The 23,000-nt window shown below is 40.3% G+C and overlaps 1 protein-coding gene across 1 annotated transcript; it reads left to right on the forward strand.

Moving 5' to 3' along the window:
- Window positions 1-9,641: 9,641 nt before the first annotated feature.
- Window positions 9,642-10,582, forward strand: LOC135198219 (general transcription factor II-I repeat domain-containing protein 2A-like). Its single transcript, XM_064225795.1, has 2 exons — window positions 9,642-9,780; window positions 9,972-10,582. Exons 1-2 carry the CDS (start codon window positions 9,642-9,644, stop codon window positions 10,580-10,582), a joined length of 750 nt encoding a protein of 249 aa, XP_064081865.1.
- Window positions 10,583-23,000: the final 12,418 nt, after the last annotated feature.

Here is a 23,000-nt window from a genome sequence, read left to right on the forward strand (position 1 = left end):
TGCTTTACATTTTGCCAATAGAATTGCTATTTGATCATTGCATAACATGTTCCTATTCATCATCACACCAAGGTCTTTAACTGCTTCTTTATTTGTGATTGTCTCATTATTAGGTCCTCTATATGCATATAGCTTTCCTTCTCTGTATCCATAATTTATTGATTCAAATTTATCAGAGTTAAATACCATCCTATTTACCTCTGCCTAATCATATACTTTGTTAAGGTCTCTTTGTAGCGCGTTCCTATCTTCATCACAAGTAATTTCTCTACTTATTCTTGTGTCATCGGCGAAACTACTCACTATCGAGTCCTTAACATTACTGTCTATGTCTGCAATCATAATAACAAACAGTATTGCAGCTAACACCGTACCTTGTGGCACACCGGATGTTACCTTATCTTCATCCGATTTCTCATCGTTTGCAATAACTATCTGTTTTCTGTTGTGTAAAAATTCTTTTAACCATCTTCCTACTTTATCCACGATAAGTTTTCTAATTTTTTCTTACGACTATATTATGGTCTACCTTGTCAAAAGCTTTTGCAAAGTCTAGATAAACCACATCTGTTTCATTTCCGCTTTTCATAATTTTGTATATGTTCTCACAGTGGACTAACAGTTGGGTTTGTGTACTTTTTCCGGGTACGAAATTATGTTGTCCTATATTAAACAAGTTATTTTTTATTAAATGTTTCATAATATTTTTGTTCATTACCCTTTCATACACTTTCATAATATGTGATGTTAGACTCACAGGCCTATAATTACTTGCCTCTAGTCTTGATCCACTTTTGAAAGTAGGGGTAATATATGCTAATTTGTGCTCATCATAAATCTTGCCTGTATCTACACTTTGTCTTAATAATATTGCAAATGGCTTTGCGATAGAATGAACTACTTTCTTTAACAAAATAGCAGGAACACCATCGGGACCTGCAGCAGCTCCATTTTTAATTTCATTAATAGCCTGCACAATATCAGCTTCATTAATATCTATGTCAGCTAAATATTCACCATTTTCGTCCCTTACTTCTGTATCATTATCTTCATTATCAATTCAAGGGGTGAATTCTCTCTTATATCGTTCTGCCAATATGTTGCATATTTCCTTTTTTTCATTCGTTAATCTCCCTTCAATTCTTAAGGCCTGTCCACACGACCGGGCCTGATCGGCGTGCTCCAGGGTTGACGGGCAAATTCTGGCGGACTTAACCTTGAATGTTGTCCACAGGGTGAGGCGATGGAGAGGTGGGCGTGCCCGATGATGCCAGTAGTGTGTTCAGTGCGGTACGATAAACATGGTGCCTACCGCAAAGAAGAAGATAGTGTAGCATGATAATTGCTTTGTGTGTGATGAAAAAGAAGACAATATGGTGCAAAGAATGGCTCAGTAAAAGAAATGTATATGGTTCACGTACGTCTGCCAGGGTCGAACCTCAAGCCATCGGGCACCACCATGGTGATTTTGCTACAAGACCTATCGGGCAATTTGACGGTTTGCCCATCAAGTGTACCCGTTAGAGGGGAAGTCCGCCCATCAGGGCCGATCGTGTGGACAGGCCTTTAGAGGGCCTATTTCTATTCTTTTTTTATTCATCTTTTTTGCGTATGAGTATAATAGTTTGGGGTTTTGCTTGATATTTACTAGGGTTTTTTTTTCCAAGTCCCATTTTTCATTTTCTTTTGATTGTATAATCTTTTGTTCTGCATTTTCTATCTTACTTTTTAGTTCTATAACTTTCCATGCATTTTTTTCTTTTGCAAGACCTTTTTTCCACTTTCTGATTTTCTGGAACAAGATCCTTCTGTCTCTTGGTATGGATGATTGATGTTTACTTTTCTTCTTCGGTATATATTTTTCCACTATTTTCTCTAATATTTTATATAGTATCTCCGTATTTACCCTTATGTCCTTACTTACGAAAATGTTACCCCAATCTTTGCTTAACTTTTCATTTATTTCTGACCATTTTATATTTTTACTGTAGATGTTGTATTTTCCATATCCTTCCCATTTTTTCATTTCTTGCTTACCTCTGTTTTCACTTGCTTTGGAATGGACTCTTAATTTTATGACATTATGGTCTGAAATACTCGCATTATAAACTATTATTTCTTTAACATAATTCACCTCGTTCACAAATACTAGGTCTAAAGTATTTTCCTTTCTTGTTGGCAGGTGATTTATTTGTTGAATGTTGTATTCTAGTAGCATATCTAATAGCTTTTCGAATTGCCTCTTATCTTCTGCACTACTATTACTCTCTTTTTTATATGTATAATTGTAATAAATACATTTAAAAGAACAGATAATTACATATCTGTAAATAGAACCCATGACCTGTGGGTCATTGGTGAATTAGGAGCATCCTACGTGACAATCTCAAATCTAGATCACGCTGTGCAATGCTTGCAGTAGCCTGGTTTACGTTTGTTTGGAAACATCATCAATTCATGAATCTGTAACTGATCACAACACCTTCCATGGGAAGCGGTTGACCTGTTAACCTGCGCCGGAAACTTGTGACTTCCGAGCTGCGAACTACTTATTTCTTTTTGTATAAATCGCTGAGATAGCTAGTGTTTCGCTATCAACACGATGCTTTGAATTGTTAGTTCTATTCCAGTTATCAAACGGAGCGGTCTTCTCTAGTGATGGAGCTGAGAAATAAAGTTGTTTTAAGATATCAACTTCCTCCGTTTGAATCATCTTCCTTATTCTAAGAAGACTCAACTTTACTAAGATATAACGTAGGCGAGAAGAGAATTAGAACTAGTAATGCTTACGAACAACAGTCGTAAGAAAAGATAAACAATCTTTCGCCAAAGCAGATGAACATAATAATGGTGGCAAGTGGAGACCCTACACAAGAACCATATAAGCCTACCGAAGAATTTAAATCATCGAAGCCCAGCTATAAATCAATAATAAACTAAGGAAACGGGATCTTCAATCAACGCAACTGTAAACATCCTATGAAGACGAAGATATGTCCTTCATCGAGACGAATTCAAGCATCAACATCGATGTTTGAGTGACTGTCATCACATATCTCCAAGAATCAAAACCGGACGCGAAGCAGCATCGAACATCAACGGAAAGAAGAAACAAACATAGGAAACAACGCGCGATCACAAGCAAGGACGTGGAGATTAGGCCAAGAGGAAGCGACGCGAGAGAAAGAGAGGGAGGCTGTGACGTCATCACGACATTGACTTCTTCCGGCGACGAGAGAAGGAGAGAGAGGCTGTGACGTCATCGGAACGCCAACAATCTTTCCCCGTATAAACCAGAGCTAAGTAGAACCTTTATCTATTCAGGTTTTTTCTCAGTGAAGTGTTGTTCATCAAGAGTCGATCGTCCAGTATTCTGGGGGTGAGCTACTCAGTCTTAATCTTCATTCATTACAGGAATCAATCTTCAACTACGAGTTCTCGCCCGCAGATTCTTTTTCTCGTTGTTGCTAATCGCTTTTTCTTCCAGGAGTTCTCCAAATAATATCTTTATCAAATATCTGTATTAATATTTATACTTTTTTTTGGGGGATTTTCCTATTATTTGCAACACATTTTTACTGTATATTGCATATGCGTTTACGTAGTGGTCGAGTGTACTCTTATAGATATTTTGATAGAATCCCAAGGAATAGGAGTGATAAGAAAAAAGTAAAAGTTAACATGGCAACTACTGCGGCTGGCAACCCGAATGTTGTGACGCTCGTCAGTGCGAGGTCAGCAATTGTCCCTTTTCAAGGTCGGGTTAATGGGTTCCTGCCTCAAAACGTTGAGGCATGGATCTCATCTGTAGACGCTCATTTAAATGCAAAAAGCATCACAGACCCATCTGTACAATTACAGGAAGCCAAAAGCTTCATAGACTTTGCTAAAGGAGACGCAAGTGCATATCTAAGAGGTGTTTCTTTCCAAGAGGCGGTTACATGGGACGAGTTCAAAGTTAGGTTACGTGCTGTGTATGGCGGTGAAGAGGCTTTAGACGTAGTACTAGCTTTAAGGAACATCCTTAACCAAGCCTCTATGACTCAGCTTAATGTTGTCGAGCGGGCGGCGCTAATTGCCGACCGGCTAAATGAATATCAAGTAAATTTAAGTAACTCCGGGTGGGTTACAAGTTCCAGAATCGCTGTGAAAGATTTTATACGTCTCATTTACCTCACGAGCATAACAGTCATGTTGCCTGAAGCTTTAGTGCGGTGTTTTGACAAAAAGCTGCAGCCCAACAGTACGGAATTAGATGTGTATAAACAGATAAAAAAACACATGTCTAAATGTACTGACCTTGATCCCTCGCTTACTCAAGTTTTTGCAAAAAATGAGAATAAACCACAACAAGTAAACGTGGTCAATAATAATCAAGCGACAGGGATGGTTTGTTATAACTGTAAACGACCAGGTCACATGATTTCAGACTGTCGGACACGTTTTTGTTCAATACACAATAGTTCCACTCATTCATATAATCGTTGCTTCTTGCGGAATCAACAGCAGAATCCTAAAACACGCAAACAGTTGCCAATGAAAACAAAAAGAAGGGTCCTCAGCACTATAAAAAGAAACAATCAAACAGTAATGCTGCTCAACAGCAGAAACAAACAAATCGTGCTTCAAGTAACTCGGTTCCTGGGCCGTCTAGCCAGAACTTGCAAGGTCAAGCGAATTTTCAAGGAGTGCAAAACAAAGCAAATACCACGTAATAAGCTCCAGGGGGGGAGAGGACGATGTTGTGTCATCCATATCAACATCTTTTGTATCAAATAATCAGTTTAATCATTTATAAGATCATTGTGAGGCAATCGATTTTCCTATGAAACACACGGCCGAATCCAAAAAATCTGTGCAGGTTCCCGTAGATTTGCAACAAATTCATGCAATTATAAGTCAAGATGAGTTACGACCAACCTTACATGCAGTAAATTTGGACCATAAGTCATTTACCTTATTCTTTGATTCTGGTAGTCCACGTAATATCATGGATTTGCGGACTCATCATTTACTTTTTTCGAACTTCCCTATAGAGAAGTCCGGAGTAAGACTCTTGGGTATAGGAAATAATGAATTAAATGTGGTAGGAGTAACTCATGTTCAGTACAAGGTCGGTAAGCGCACGTTTTCCGATACCTTTATCGTTGTACAAAACATTGATATGTATCCCGCTGTAATTATCGGATACCCGTCTATGGGCACTCAAAACATTACCTTAGCCCCTGCAAAACACGGTGTGTATATCAAAGGAAAATTCTATAAGTCTTCTAATACCCTAAAATCAGTTTTAGATAATAAGGAGACAGAAAATAGAGTAGTATATACATCGAAGAACCAATCACTTGTCTCATGACGCAAGAAATCATTCATGCGACCCAACAGAATTCTCGCTCACCCGTAATATCAGCTTGCACGCAAACTCTCGAACATATTAGTGCGTGTAAAGAAAACCTTGCCGGGATCTGAAATGATAATCCTTTCCGACACTCTGAAAACACACGGATTATCCGTCACACAAGCCATTTATACAGTCGGCTCACAACAACAATGTAACATCGAAGTCTGTAATCATTTGAATACCACTTCAGTAATCCACAAAAATCAACATATCTTGGATGTGGAAGTTTATAAACATCGCATTCTTACCGTAGCTGAGATCAATCACGCTCAATCAGTTGCGGATGAATCCCTTTTACAATCTATAAAAAATAAAATCAATAAAGACATTCAAGAAGAATTAAGAAAAGGAAGAAATTCAGCAGAAATTTTTGAATCTTTAACTGAATATCATGATGTTTTTTCCGCTACGGATGGAACCTTAGGAAAACGGATGTCATCGGCATCAATAAGGTTAAAAGACAACAGAAAGTTATCTATGTACCTTTGTACAGACTTCCTATGAAATTCCAGAATGAGATAAATGAGGAAGTAGGTAAAATGCTAAAAGAAGGAGTCATTAGGAAATCAAACAGCCCTTATAATTTTCCGTTAATAGTTGTACCGAAAAAAGATCGAACTTGGCGGATTTGCGTAGACTTCCGTCGCTTAAATGAGGAAACAATCCCTGACCGATTCCCAGTGCCATGTACTGACGATATTCTATCTTTACTAGGTCAGAACAAATATTTTACCAGTTTGGACTTACTCAAGGGCTTCCATCAGATTCCGTTGGAAAAAGAGAGTATCCCATACACTGCCTTCAGCACAGCCAGGGGACATTATGGATTTTTGCGTATGCCTTTTGGTTTACGTTGTGCTCCCATAACTTTTACTAGAATGATAAACATTGTGTTTGGAGACTTGTTAGGAGATATCCTACATGCCTATATGGACGACCTTGTAATCTTTTCTAATACCTTAGAAGAACATCAACGTAAATTAGAGTTAGTGCTACAAAGACTAAGGCAGCATTACCTAAGGGTAAAGATAAGTAAGTGTGAATTTTTTAAAACATAACTAGTCTATTTAAGTTTCACGGTGTCTAGTCAAGGTCTTAAAGTAGTCCATGATAAGGTATCGGCTATCCGTAACTTTCCGATACCTACTAACGTCAAGGGAATACAGCAATTTCTAGGATGTAGCGGGTACTACAGGAGGTTCATTAGGAACTACTCCATCATAGCCGCTCCCCTAACCGATCTTATAAAGAAGGGCGTAGATTTCATATGGTCTGAAAAACATCAACAGGCATTCGATACTTTGAAAGATGAACTGTGTAGTTCCCCTATCTTGAAATTTCCTGACTTCGGTAAGGAATTCTTTATTGCAACAGACGCCTCAGACCTAGGAGTAGGTGGTGTATTGCTTCAACAATATGATAAACAGTTTTTCCCTATGGCTTTTTATTCACGTAAACTGAGACCTTCCGAAAGTACATATGCAGTAATAGACAAGGAAGGGCTCGCTATTGTTAATTCACTAGTGCATTTTAAGTTCATAATATACGGTTATCCCGTCAAGGTTCTCACTGATCATAAGCCCCTAACCGACTTCTTTAAAGGCTTTAGTCACAGCCCTAAGCGAACTTGGTGGCATATGATCATCCAAGACTTTGGCGCGAGGATCGGGTATTTACCTGGGAAAGCAAATATCATTGCTGACGCATTATCACGCAACCCCTCGTCATCTTGTACGGAGCCATTAGCTGAATTAATAGATATATCAACCTCCATGCCCATTGTTAAAACTATATCTGAACAGGAAGATCTGGGCTGGAGTGCTGAACTATTACAGACGGAACAAAGGAAAGATCAGCAATTAGAAAAAATCATAAACGCATTAAACGGAAATCCTAAGGAAAAGGAATATATAAAGTATAAGCAGCAGAATTATATAATCAAAGATAATATCCTGTGTAGATCCGTGACTAGGAAAACCCGCAACACACCACAGTTGAATAACGACCAGGTGGTGGTACCGATTTCACTCATACCCACTGTCTTAAAATGGTTGCATGCAAATCCACTGCATGGACACCCGGGTTTATCCATCATGTCACAGAAAGCAAAATCTTTATTTTATTGGCATACGATGCTTACAGATATAAAAATGCACATAGCTAATTGTCGCACTTGTCAAGAATACAAAGGGCACACGAAGACACCTGTCAGCCTAGGGGCTTATCCCGTACCAAATCAACCCTTTGAAAGAGTACACTTAGATTTATTAACAGGGTTTTACGAGTCAGACAGAGGAAATAAGCACCTCCTGGTAATCATAGATGCCTTGACTCGATATACAGAACTGATAGCGCTTAAAACAAAAACTGCAGTCGAGTGCGCTAGGAAGTTTTACGAGTGCTGCATTTGTAAACATGGAATTCCACACATGATCATATTAGACTCTGGCGGAGAATTCAATAATCACTTCCTTAACTCCTTGTGTGAATTCCTTTGTATAAAGAAAATCAATACCATGATCTATCACCCAGAGTCTAACGGGCTAGTGGAAAGGGCAAATCGTAAGGTTTTAAACATTTTAAGGGTCACCTTAGGGGGGATGGACCCCAACTGGGACATTGCTATACCTGCGGTACTAAGCACTCTTAATCACTCATATCATGTATCTATTAAAATGTCACCGCACGAGGCACTGTACGGTACCCCAGCTAGAACGCCTTTCCATGTATTAATGCCTACAACCAATTTATCAAATCCTCTAAAGCAATGGTGCACAACCGGCGGCCCGCGGGCCGCATGTGGCCCCCATTGAAGCACATGGCGGCCCTCGAAGTTATCATAGAAAACACAATATATCACTCTCTGTACAGTAAAAGAAAATAATAAATATAAACATATTACTCCGTCTTATGATATAATTACAAATAGTAAAAATGTACTATATAACACACACACACACATACATATGTATGTATGTATATGTGTCTGTGCATATATAAACACACACACACACACACATATATATATATATATATATATATATATATATATATATATATATATATATATACATATATATATATATATATATATATATATATATATATATATATATATATATACATATATATATATATATATATATATATATATATATATATATATATATATATATAGTACATACATAGACATACATACATATAAATATATATATATATATATATATATATATATATATATATATATATATATATATATATATATATATATATATATGTGTGTGTGTGTGTGTGTGTGTGTGTGTGTATTATTCTTTGTATTTTCTTGTTATTGTTGAATTATCTCGTTATCTATAATCAGTTCATTCACTAAATTCATAATTTCATCCCCATCCTCGAACACGAAAGCAGTCGAGACAAGAGGTGAACGCGCCGTATGGCTTGTAGACAGCCATACGCGTTCACCTCGTGTAGACCGTTGTCTAGACGGAGTAACCTCGTTGTTGTGAAGGGATGGTAACCACCTGAAGTTATATCTAAAATTCTAAATTAATATTTATCATAATTTTGAATACTATTCTCTTTTTAAACAGATGCGAAACCTGTTTTTGTTTTTCTTGTTTTTCTTCTTTTATTGTATTTTACATTCATAATTATGGTTTCCTAATACATCTAAATTCCAGTTTAAAAAGTTTGTAAAATGATTATTTGGCAACCTTCCAAGTTAGCCAATTTGTCTGAGCTCCGATAGTTTCTTTGCAGTCTAAAATAGGAGATATTGCTACAAGGCCAGGCATTTATCATTGTAGTGTTTTCAGATTAATTTTGCTTAGCTACTATGGCTTCTGGTACTTCTGTGGGACAAAAACTCAAGTCGAAAAAGAAAGCTTGAAGATGAACATAGAAAATTTCAAGAAATATGGACAGATAAAGTATTTCTTTGGGGTTTTGGAAAAACAGTGAAAAAAATCATTTGCTTGATATGCCAGAATAGTGTGGCCGTTTGTAAGGAATACAATTTGCAAAGGCATTATCTGACAAAGCACAAGCCTTATGAAAAATTTGTTGGTGAACTAAGAAACCAGCAGAAAATTAAATCACTAATGCAAGGTTTTTCATGTGCAGAAAAATATGTTTATTCAGAAAAATAAAGAGGCACAGGACGTCAGAAGTGAGTTATGAAATTGCAAACCTGATTGCTAAACATTCCAAGGCATTTTCAGAGGGTGATTTCATTAAAATGTGTATTCTACTTGCTGCTCAAAAACTTTCTCCAGATGTTTTGAAAAAGTTTGAGAATATCAGTTTGAATCGTATGACAGTGCAACGTCGTATTGTTGATTTGTCGGGTGATATAGTAGACCAGTTGAAGGAGAAAAGTAAACAATTTGTGTACTTCTCCCTAGCCACTAATGAATCTACTGATGTTACATCTACGGCTCAGCTACTTGTATTTGTATGTGGTGTGACAGAGGACTTTTCTATTCATGAGGAACTCGTAGGGCTCAGTTCATTGAAGGGGCAGACAACTGGTAGTTATTTACTTAATGGACTTTAGAACAAATTTCAGTAATTGAGTTAGATTTGGACAAGTTAGTAGGAATATCAACTGATGGGGCTCCTGCAATGATAGGCAAGCAGAATGGATTGTTGCAGCTATTGATTAAACACCTTGGAGAGCGAAAATATGAACTGAAACAATTTCATTGCATAATACATCAACAAATTTTGTGTGGAAAAGAACTGGACTTTGATCATGTAATGAAAGTTGTAGTTTCTACAGTCTATTTTATCAATTCACGCTCAGCTTTGCATCACCGGCTATACAAGCAATTTCTTGATGAAATTGAAGCAGAATATGGCGATTTAGTGTTTTTCACTCAAGTAAGGTGGTTAAGCAGGGGAAATACGCTGAAAAGATTTATCAGTCTTCTGGATGAAATTGAGATATTTCTTAATGAAAAGAATAAGATGGTACCAGAACTTACAAATGCTGACTGGCTTTGTGATTTGTCATTTCTTGTAGATCTCACAAGTCATTTAAATAACTTGAATCATAAACTTCAGGGGAATAACCAACTTATTTCTCAGCTAGCCAATTATGTGACAGCTTTCGAACAAAAACTAAAATTGCTTCAGTTACGGATAGTTAAAGGAGAGTTAAGACACTTCCCAAATTAGAAACTTATGTGTGAGAAACACAAAGTATGCAATAGACATGAATATTATGCAGCAAAATTAGGAAAACTTTTGGAGGCCTTTGAGAGCCGATTTGAGGACCTAAAGAAAGAAGTCAATGATTTGAAGTTGTTCAGCAACCCCTTTTCTGTATCTCCTGATGAAGTAGAATTCGAAGCACAAATCGAACTGATTGATCTTCAGAATAATGACAGCCTTCGTACCAAGTATAATGAAGGGGACTTGCTCAACTTTTATAATTGCTTGGCCAAAGATCAGTTTCCTTATTTGAGAAACAAAGCTGCTATTTATGCAAGCTTATTTGGCTCTACCTACATTCTGCTCAACCAGACCAAGTCAAATATTCGTAGCAGGCTAAGTGATCAAAATCTGCACTCTGTTTTAAGACTGGCAACCACAAATTTCCATCCTAACATAAAAAAACTTGTACATGAATCTCAGTGTCAAAAATCTCATTAAAACAAAACAGGTGAGCAACTGTGTTTTTTTTTATCTTTAAACATTCTACAAACTATTTATCATTTCATGTAAAATCTAGTCTAGTGGCCCTCGACTAGATATATGTTTGATGATGTGGCCCGAGTAGCTCAAAAGGTTGTGCACCCCTGCTCTAAAGGATGTTATGGATGCAAGCATAAGTCGATATAATATACTTCGTAAGAATTTAGAAGAATCACAAATTATAATGAAAAGAAATCATGATAAAATAGCTAAGCCAACTAGAACATATGCTGTGGGCGATAAGGTATACATACAAGTATACGTACGTAAGGGTTTAAATTATAAACTGACACCTAAATTCGAAGGCCCGTTTAACATTTTAGAAACATTAACGGCCAATAGATTTAGGGTTCAAAACGTATCCCAACCCACTGATATGAGAATTGTTCCATTGGCACATATCAGAAACTAAAGAAGGGCAGATGGAGTGAGGGAAATTTTTGTATTTATGAAAAACTTGTAAATAAACTTATTATATATATATATATATATATATATATATTATATATATATATATATATATATATATATATATATATATATATTTTATATATATATATATATATATAAATATATATATATATATTTATATATATATATATATATATATATAATATATATATATATATATATATATATAGATATATATATATATATATATATATAATATATATATATAATATATATATATATATATATATCACATTTGTATGTAAACATATTCTTTAACATGAGTTATTACATATATTTTACTCATTGCAGGTTTCCAAAATGAACCTGTTATTGTTAAGTGTGATATTGTTCGTTCAGACATCTTTGTCGTGTGGGAAGAGCGCTAAAACGAAAGAATTAGAGTTTAATCATGGCACTATTATAGAAAGAACAGAAGACATTTTCATTACAGCGAGTAATATAGTCATAGAAGTAGACATGCAGGCGATATTTTTGCCTGAGGATGACGTCCTTAACCTAAAGAATGACCTGTTGAGGTTTGCTGTTTCGTTAAGGGAAATGCACCAACGTTATTTTCATGCTAACTCAGAGATTTCGCTAGCTCAAACCCTAAGCGTCGCGGAAATGTTATCTTACGACTTGCAGAATAAAACCGCTGAGGCAGAGGAACTTGCTCGGGACCTGCTGATGTGGTCTGTGCGGCACAATACTCTCGAACAACGCAACCCGCTTATTTTTGCTGGACTAAACATCTTGGGATCTGTTGCAAGTTTAGGCTTAGGAATTTCAAATCGCCATAAGATAAATAATCAAAATAAAAGAATTGAGTTTTTGCAACACAAAACCGAATTAGCTTTGTCCGAACCGCGTAGCCAGTTATCCTCAATCAATCAAATAATGAGTTTGGTGAACGAACGTTCTAGTAATATCGATCAGATTATGGAAGTTCAACACTTGCTGGCTACGTTAGCTTATTATAGTTTGAAAATAGATCATATCCGTACCAAAATATCACATTTTATTGAGAAATCAAAGGACTATGTAGAAGCTATTACGTTAGCAACAAAGGGTGTGTTATCTCCACACCTTATGCCTATTACAGATCTGACTTTAACTTTGGAGAACAGACGGGAGAAACTAGGTTATATTCCTTTATTAGATGCCCATAAAATAGAGTTTTATTATAGCTTAATATCGGTAAGCGTTGAAAATTACAGGATTATGATCACTATCCCCTTTGATTCTTCCGATGCCTGGCAATCATACAAAATAGCACCGTTTCCAACTTTCATGACGAATAACTCAAGTCCAGTAATATCCAATTTGACGGGACATGTTCTGATTTCCCCTGATAGGAAATCATTTACAGTCATTAAAGACATAGATAAATTCACTCACTGTTCAGAAGCCATGAATAATAAAGTTTGTACAGCTGACTCTTTTGAATTCCATCCTATATCAATGGATTCATGTGAGTTAGGTAAACATCTTGGGATCTGTTGCAAGTTTAGGCTTAGGAATTTCAAATTTTATTGATTTCTCAATAAAATGTGATATTTTGGTACGGATATGATCTATTTTCAAACTATAATAAGCTAACATAGCCAGCAAGTGTTGAACTTCCATAATCTGATCGATATTACTAGAACGTTCGTTCACCAAACTCATTATTTGATTGATTGAGGATAACTGGCTACGCGGTTCGGACAAAGCTAATTCGGTTTTGTGTTGCAAAAACTCAATTCTTTTATTTTGATTATTTATCTTATGGCGATTTGAAATTCCTAAGCCTAAACTTGCAACAGATCCCAAGATGTTTAGTCCAGCAAAAATAAGCGGGTTGCGTTGTTCGAGAGTATTGTGCCGCACAGACCACATCAGCAGGTCCCGAGCAAGTTCCTCTGCCTCAGCGGTTTTATTCTGCAAGTCGTAAGATAACATTTCCGCGACGCTTAGGGTTTGAGCTAGCGAAATCTCTGAGTTAGCATGAAAATAACGTTGGTGCATTTCCCTTAACGAAACAGCAAACCTCAACAGGTCATTCTTTAGGTTAAGGACGTCATCCTCAGGCAAAAATATCGCCTGCATGTCTACTTCTATGACTATATTACTCGCTGTAATGAAAATGTCTTCTGTTCTTTCTATAATAGTGCTAAACGGTTCTCTCTCCCATACACGTGAAGGTTGTCTGAAGAAACTTTATCCCTTTGACGGTAATAAGTTCAATTACAGAATGAACAACGGCTCCTGGATCCGATACGACAAGGAAGGTTTTCATGTGTCATGTCCGGACGGGACCACCGCCCATTCCCAAGTCTTTGTCGCAGCTGATGTTTGTACAGGGACATCTACAAACTACAACGTCAGAGGGGTCAACACGATAATACGTGAGAGGACCTACTTAGCGAACTACACCTGGGCGACTACAATTATCCCATCACTACCTCTCCCATACAACGCACGGGTGGCTCATCGTTTGACGCAACTGGCTGAGATGGACCACGCGTCACTGACTTATGCAGGAGGAGAAAATCTTCGTTACTACGTGCTGCTGGCCGTGTTTAGCGTGACGGCTATATTGATTATCGCCGTTAACATCTTTGCTTGGCGTAGGTTGAGGCGTACACAGAAGGATCTTCAAGGAAACGTGTTGTCACGTCCAGACGACATTCCTGTTGCGTTGAAAGCGTATACATTCAGGGCCGTCTGAAACTGGCCATTTCACTTGGTGCCTAGGAAAATTGTCTGGAATTGTGTTGTGTGTGAAAAGCGGTCTGTACGCTGGCAATATGTAGGACAAGAAAGACTCAAGCCTTTGCTTTTGAACAGTTAAAAATATTTTTCAGGCACCTAATAAAATATTGTAGCCCAATATATATATATTAATATACTGCTAAAAGTATTTTTCGGGCACCTAATAAAATATTGAAGCCCTATGTATTAATCTGTGCACACTTATACTATTATACAATTGTACAATTATATTTATATAACAAGAAGTGACAAGTACTCTTTAACAATTATCCATGATCATGTTTGTGTCTACCCAGTAACCGCTATTCTTAATCAGGTTACCTATTACCATAATCTTCATGTATACAAGTTAACCTTTTGATTTTTACCTTTTGATTTTTTTTTGGTACCCAATAATCATTATTATCAAACATGGATCTATATTTTCCATGCATTTCTCTTTGTTTATGAATATGTCCAAAAAAGGTATGTAACAGAACCTTCTTATACATTTAATCACTTGTTATGATTATATCTAAATATATGTTACGAGCACACTCCTAAGAAACCATGTTTAAAGTAACTTTTGTTATTCAAGGCTTGAATGGTAGCTGTCCGAGCCTAATGTAATAAATACATGTTGAGGAACAGATAATTACATATCTGTAAATAGAATCCATGACCTGAGGGGTCATTGGCGAATTAGGACCGTCCTACGTGACTAAGACAAATCTAGATCACGCTATGCAATGCCTGCAGTAGCCTGGTTTAAGTTTGTTTGAAAATGTCATTGATTTGTATCTTTGTCAACTATTCATAACACCTTCCATGGGAAGCAGTTGACCTGTTAACCTGCGCCGGAAACTTGTAACTTCTGAGCCGGCGGACTACGTATGTTTTTTATGTGAATCGGTGAGATAGCTAATGTTTCGCTATCAACGTGATGCTCTAATAATTCAGTTCATTTCTAGTGATCAAACAGAACGGTCTCACGACCGAACTGTCTCTCTTGTAATGGAGTTGAGAAATAAAGTTGTTGTACTGTTATCAACTTATCCGTTTGAATCATCTCCCTTAACCTAAGAAGAACCACTCTACTAAGATACAACATAGGAGAGAAGAAAAGAAGGAGCCAGTAATGCTTACGAATTACAGTCGTAAGAAAAGACAACCAGTCTTTCGCAAAAGCGAAACGAACAACATATGTAAAGGACCTCAGGTTTGTATAGTTAGGAAAAATGCAATTTTCGACAAATTGCCATTTGTTCCGATACGTAATACAAACCATCGGTCCTTTTACAATAGGAAGACTCACTTCTTGGTGGGAGGAATCTGAGTCTTAAGAACAGACTGGTGGTCGCCCAACCTTGGATTCACTCCCTGGTCGTAAGAGCAGAGGGAGGGATCCTAGCCTCTGCCCAATTGATCGGGGTATGTGCCGCATGATCAATGGTCAGACCTCTGGACCCAAGTAATAAGAGGGAAGCAAGCGTACCTCTTAAAACTAGCAAGCAAGAACTTGTTCCTATTGCAAGAGGCAATATGAAGCATGGGTTGTCTCTTGTTGGCTTCCACTTCCCCCCCCCCCCCCCCTTGTTGGGGGAAGTGGTGGATAATCGCTCCTATCCCTACTGAAAGGGATAGGATGGGGCTCGGTCGAGTAGCTTACCTGCATCGCCTCCTGATCCAGCGTAGTGACGACCGCATCCCTCTGCCCGCAGGTAGAGGGAGAGCAAAAGATGGGGAAGAGAAGGCCAGTCACATTCTCATTCACCTATCCCTTCATGCAGTCACACAAGGATGCGCTGCTGTTCTGTCTGCTCGGGTGCTGGGTAAGCTACACAACTTGTTGAGCAGCCACCACGGGTCCTAAGGAACAAGTGTCCAAGGACCTGTGGGCTATATCCTGAAGGTAGAAGGAAGTGCAGGTGGTCTGGTTGGACCAGACCCCTGCCTTCAGTACATGCGCCACGGAGAAGTTCTTGCGGAACGCAAGGGAAGGACCAATATCTCTGACTTCGTGGGCTCTCGGACGAAGGGTACGGATGTCGTCGCTACCATCAGCTTCGTACGCCCTCCTGACCACCTCACGCAGCCAGAAAGAAAGAGTGTTCCTGTATACTTCTTTCTTGGTCATCCTGGTGCTAACGAAGAGGTGTCGACGCTCAGGCCTGAGGTGCCGAGTTCTCTTCAGATAGCGCCATAGCGCCCTCACAGGACAAAGCAGCATCTCATCCACATTGATGTCGGTGAAGTCCATTAGGGAGGGGATTGTGAAAGACTCAAACCGATCGGCAGGGACCAAAGGATTCTGAGTCTTTGCTACGAAGTTCGGTACGAAATAGAGTGTCACAAATCCCCATCCCCTGGGTGCTTGACGTCGAAGGAAAAGCCATGTAGTTCCCCTACTCGGAGGGAAAGAAGGGAATAGTTGCGATGACCTATCCCTCTTTCTCGACATAATCTTCGGTGATGTCCAGTACCCCTACTGGTCTATCCGTCTGCAGCGAAGTGTCTCGCATTCTCGTATCCCATTGCAGCGAAGTCTCTCGCGGTCTCGTACCCCACTGCGGTGAAGTTTCTCTGTCTCCGTAGTGGATAGGACACCGACACTCCATGGGTGTCGATGGTATGGGTACTGGAACCAGCTAGTAGGACGAAGTAATGGTTGATCTGGAACAACCGAACTAAGTCCACAGCGTAGCTCGTAACGGACTTGGACGCTTCGACAGCTGCCGACTGACTGCGTTCGGTTGTGTAAGGCGAGCTGTCCAAGCATCCGAGCATCGTCATGTGACCCTCGCCTTTAAAGGGGTATGCCGAGAGACCCTACAAATCGTCTATTTGTTGCCACCGATGCCGAAAGGCGAGGTGATGATTCTCCCAAGGCATGTGCCCAAAAGGCGAAAGTCAATTGCCTTCTAGAGACCGAGGTCCCTGATGGCAAGACAGAAGTTCTCATAGTAGTTGAATCTCAGCTAAGGAGAAACAACACTGCGCCGTTGAAGGCGAAGGTGGAAGGTGAATGCAGACCTACGTCTTCACAGCTGAATCGAGAGAAGTAATTCTCAGGATTCTGAACCTGTGCTTACAAAGGACTGAAAATGCTAAACCGCTATTTCATTGCTGTTCAGTGAGAAGTCGTAGTTGCAATGAAAGCAGAGCGCTTTCCAGTAATGAAAACACAGGGATGTATTGCCTGAAGAACCGCTTCTCATGGGCTGAATCATCATCTTCTTCTTTCAGGTTATCCAGGGAGGACATATATATACTTGGAAGTAGAGCTGGCAGGGCGGGGAACAGGCGATGTCTTCCGTTATACATCTACAATTCGGGGTGAACAATGAACAATTGCACACCTACGAATATGAGATATATTTAGAAGACAAACTCAGATGTCTGAAGAAATCATTCCGCATTATCGCAGCGGCAGGTGCGATGCAGCAGGAGACTAGGCTACAGGACTTTCTGTTTACCGTGCGGTAAACAGAAAGATGATAGAGTTCTATTGAGAAATCTCTATCTGAAAATTCTCGCAATGTCCAAGGCGATGCAGTAGAGATGGTCATTCACGTATGCGAGAATCCCAACCAACCAGAGACCTAAGTCTGTGATTGGCGGGCAGAGATACGGTTCGGTAGTCAATCATTGTAGAGGAGAGAGACATAAACCGACCGTGCATCTCGGAGAGCCAGCTGGTACTGGGCTGCGGCAGGCAGCCCAATACACCGCTAGCTCCCACTCACTCGTCATCCTGAGTTGCCAGGTAATCCATTCCAAGAAGGAATGCGTTCGGCTATAACCATCGAGCGGAAAAAAAAAAAAAAAAAATACGCTCGAGCATTTGCATTTAAACGCAAACGGATTTCGGTGAAACAAAAGCTGAGGTGGTGTTGTCATAACAATACCATAAATATCTCAAAATTGAAACTGGTAACTCCTGGGAGGTTACAGGCAGTCCCGAGTTGCAGTTCAATTAAGAAGATACTATTTGTCTCGGTCACAATCCGCAGAGTTAACTATGGTATGTGCCTACACCTCGGATAATTCAACTGATTAACAGAGTCATGTCGCGAGGGCAATATACGTAGTATATTTGTAGGTTCCTGTATACAAAGACCTCCATCCTAAATTCTTTTCCATTCGAGGAATGAGAATAAGGAATGGAAGCCGACACCCTTCATTCTCTAGTGAAGAGAGCGAAGGAGAAGTTTTCCCCGAAGGAAGACTTCAATGGTGATAACAGGATACCGAAGACGATAGTTCAAGCCAAACTGGATGTTTCCACCCGTTCTTCTCTATCCCAGGGTTGGCCGCCTACTGTGAGATATTCTTAGTTCAGCAGAAGTGCTTCTTCCAGACGCTAGAAATTCCAGGAATTCGAGCATTTGGCAAGATTCCCGATTATCGTAGTAACAATTATCTGGGATACTCGTCTAGCCCACTCTGGACCGTGGTTTCGCCCAAGTGTTTGCAGATCGTAGAAAACCAAAACACTCTGAGAGTGCTAGAAATTCCGGAGAATTCTAAGCGCTCAGCGAAACCCCCTCCAAATTTGTCAGGCGATCATCGGTTGGTGGTCCTCCCGATTCCTGTAGAAATCGAGGATGGGGCAGGATCCTTCCTCAATGACGGGGACTTAATTAAAGCTGGTAGGACCTGAAGGTTCCCCCAGGAACGCAGTCCCCAATGTGGAATCCTACGGAGAACGCTCTGCAGGATCCCTCCCCTTTCCTTCGTAGCCGTAGGGAGAGAGGGAATGGGGGAGGAAGATTGGATACTCGCTCGCCTTCCCAGCGGAACTAGCAGTTGGAGAAGCGAGTACGAGCAGCCATCACCTTGCGGTGATGGCTGCTCAGAGTCTGGGAAAACGTTACTGTCAGGAGTAAACGTTTTCCTGAGGAGGGTTACGGACTCGTACTGTAGGCTAAGCGTCTGCCGCCACCGTGACCGTCGTCTGGGTGGGGTTTGGGGCTGAGCGGAGCACATGACAGGAGAGAGCCGATACCGTCCTCCGACGCCTCCCAGTCCTCGTCGAGGCCGATACCCTGTTCTCTTGAGTGCGTGGTCCAGACGGACCGTCACGTGAACAGCGGTGATGGTCCCTCCCAGAGTCTGGGAAGCGTCATTCGTCCTTGCCAGCCCCCCCCCACAATCTTCTCCAATCACTTGAGCGAGGATCTGTGGTCCCAAGACCGAACCAGGCTCGTGGCCGTATCGTAAGAAGAGCATTCCTCAGGGTCACTCCTGTTCGCCTTGTTCCTCCCGGTGTAGCCTTATGGAGGAGTTATGCAGTTCCATTTGACAACGTCTGAGAGAGGAGAGATGAGAGAGAGAGAGAGAGAGAGAAGAGAGAGAGAGAGAGAGGGTGTAATTGCTGTATGGATAGTTAACGACTGTATTGGCTGTTGGTGAGTTCTGGCTGGGTTGTCTGCTGGTAGAGATCAGAGTTCTGTGTTTTTGGTGAGTTTTCAGGCAGTCTTTGGTGAGAGCTGGTGATAGTAGTGTCGGGAGCAGTCTTGAAGGAACTGAAAGTCAGTTGAGTTGTGTTATTGATTTGTTGTTTGTTTTGTTTAGTTTGATATTGTTGCTTAAGAGTTGTTGTGCCTGTATTGTTGGGTTGTTGTGCTATGAGGTTTTTGTTGAGTTATGCGTGAGTTCCTGAGGGTTGTATGTGATTGTTATAGCTATAGTTGAGGGTTGTTGTTGTTGTTCTCGTTATGTTAAATTGGTGTTGTTAGTGGGGTGTGGTGTGTGTGCCGTTTTTGTGTGGTTTTTTTTTAAGTAATTGTTTGTGCAGTGGTCTTGTGTGTTGGAGTTCCTTGTTGTTTGCTGGGTTGTGGTTGTTCCTTGGTTGTTTGCTGTGTTGTCGAGTCGGGGTTGTGTTCCTTGGTTGTTGTTGTGGTTCTTGGGTGTTGTTTTGTTGTTGTTATAGGTGTGGGGTTGTGGTCTTTGGTTGTGGTGTTGTGGTTCTTGGTTTTTGTCTTGTGGTTGTTAGTATTCCAGTGACCCCGACCAGCAGACAGCACAGGATAACCAGGAGTAACTGGATTGAATGGTAAGTACATGTGTTTTGTGTTTTTTTGTTTTGTTTGTTTTTTTGTCAATTGTCCTGCTGTATTTTGTTGTGTAAAGAACAGTGTGACTGAGGGTGGGTTTGGCAGCTGGACTGATTAGGTATATGTGGGGGGGATTCTGCAGCTTGTTTTTATCTAGCTTGTGATTCTGCCACATTATTTTTTGGCGCCCGAACAGGGACTGTTAGTGTGTAAGCTGCAGGGCAATTGGGGTAGTGAGTTGTATGATTGGTAGAGAAAGTGAGGATGGAAGGGTTGAAGGAGATAGAGAGGCTGAAGGAGGAGTTACGGTTGGCGAGGGAAGCTAAGGGAAGGTTGGAAGCGGAGAATGAGAGGTTGAGGGTAGAGTGTGAGGAGCTTAAGAGTGAGTTAGAGGAAATGAGAGGAATGCTAAGGAGTGCGAAAGTGGAAATGAAAGAAGAGGTGAAAGGAACGGAAGAGAGAATGGTTGAGCAAATGGACAAAAAATTCGGGGTAATGATGAATGCAGTGCAAGAGATGATGCACGAAATGATGAAGGGAATCGTGGGAGAGGGAGCTGTAGGAGGTAGGCCTACTGGGTCTTGTGACAGGCCAGGAGTGGTAAAGGAAGCGAAAGAGCAAGTGGATGAGTGTAAGAGTGAAGAAGGTGATTCGGTTGTGATAGGTAAAGGGAAAGAAGGGGAAGACACAGGATAAGGATAAACCTGAGGACAAGAATAAGGGAGTGGCTGTGGAAAAGAAGAAGACTAAGGGAACGAAGGTTAGTAAGGGTGATGGACAGGATGAGACTAGGTCAGAATACATTGGGGAAAGGGCTGAGAGTGATTTGGTTAGCGGTAAGTGGAAACATGTAGGTAGAAAGAAGAAGGGTAAGAAGAGTGTAGTAGGGGTATGGACATGAGTATGGAAGTGGATTCGCTGTATTTGGAGAGGGAAAGAGGGGTCAGAATGGAAGTAGCGAAAGTGAGAGTGAGAGTGAGCAAGAGGTACGAAAGGCTGTGTATATGTACCCAGATGTGCACAATACGAGGAATATGGTAGTAGGGACATAGGGGACTTTTTTAAGGAATATGAGAAGTATTGTGAGGTAAAGTATGGGGATAACAAGAGAGTCTGGGCAAGAAAGTTAGGTAGCTTTTTGACGGGATTCTTGTTGAGTATGTATGGGGTAATGATGAGTGTAGGAAATGTTCCGTATGAGATTGTAAAAACTAGGATTGTAGAACAGGAAAAGAGGATAAAGAGTAGCGTTAGATATAGGAGAAAGCAAGATTTTGAAGAGGCAAGAATGAATGTTCGTGAGTCGTTGTCGATGTATGTCTGTAGGTTAGAAACATTAGCCAGGAAAAAGTTTGGGGACGAAGGGATAAATGAGTGTAAGGAGTTAGTGCGAAAGTTGTTGGCGACTGTACCAGAGAGTGTATATGAGTTTATAAGTCTGAAACGTAAGGAGAAAATGCGATGGACGAATGAAAGGTTAACATGGAACGACATTTTAGAAATAGTAGAGGATTACGAGTTAGATAGGTGTATATAAGAGAGTAGAAGTGTTAGTGTTAGGACTGAAGTAGCTGAGGTTGTACCAGAGTTTAAAAGCTATAGGGAGGCAGTTTTGGAAGGGCCGAGGCGAATGGCAGAGCGAGTGGTAGATAGGAGCATTAGGGCAAGTAATGTGAGTGTAGTTAGCCCAAAAAGAGATAGGAGTGCGAGTGTTGGAAGAGTGGGGTCAGTTAGTTGTGAGCAAGAGCAGCAGCAGTGTTATAGATGTGGTAAGCCTGGACACAGGAGGAATGAATGTCGTTGGGCGTTAGGAGCGTGCTTTGGGTGTGGGCAAACAGGGCATTTGGTGAGTGAGTGTAAGAAGGATAGGGATATTAAATGTTATAGGTGGGGACAGGCAGGACATATAGCTAGTGGATGTCGGGGTACCCGTATGAACATAGTTTGCGGCAACTGCGGGAAGAACGGGCATTATGCTAGGATGTGTAAAGAACAGCGTGCGAAATGTGTTGAATGTGGAATGGAAGGTCATGTGGCGAGTGTGTGTAGGTGAAAGAGAATGAGTCAGGCAGGGAATTCGGGAAACTAAGTGAAAAGGGGATTCAGTTGGGTGGGTCCTCTCGTGTGCGGCAGTATGTTCAGGAGAATGTGATGAGTGGGTGGTTGAAAGTGAATAAATGTGAGCCGAGTGTCAGTGAGCAAATGGGTCTGGAAGATCGGCAGTTAGTGTTGTTTGAGTATGGAAGAAAGCGGAAGAAGGTAAGGAAAGGGAATGAAAGGGAGAAACGTGAACTGCATGATAGAGGGGTTAGTGTTAGGGTAAAAATGGTGGATAAGGCATGTAATACAGATGACTTTGAGGGGAGGAATGATACATATAGCATGTGTGGGTTTGAATTGACAGGGTTTAGTGAAGTTTCACCGGGAAGGGAATCAGATGGTAAGGATGTTGTTGGCAGTATGAATGAGTCTCTTCGGGAGTTTGGCAGGAGTGTAAATGAGGTAAGTGATTTGGTGGCAGAGTTACGAGAGATGTTCGGACAAGAGTTGGAAGGGGTAGATGAGATAGTGAATTGGGATTTGGGGGATGGTAGTGAGGGAGATAGTAATGGTAGTCTGACTGGAAGTGATCTGGGAGAAGTTGATGGCAGTGT

The sequence above is a fragment of the Macrobrachium nipponense genome, chromosome 23 (genome assembly GCF_015104395.2).
Source record: "Macrobrachium nipponense isolate FS-2020 chromosome 23, ASM1510439v2, whole genome shotgun sequence".
Lineage (NCBI taxonomy): Eukaryota > Metazoa > Arthropoda > Malacostraca > Decapoda > Palaemonidae > Macrobrachium > Macrobrachium nipponense.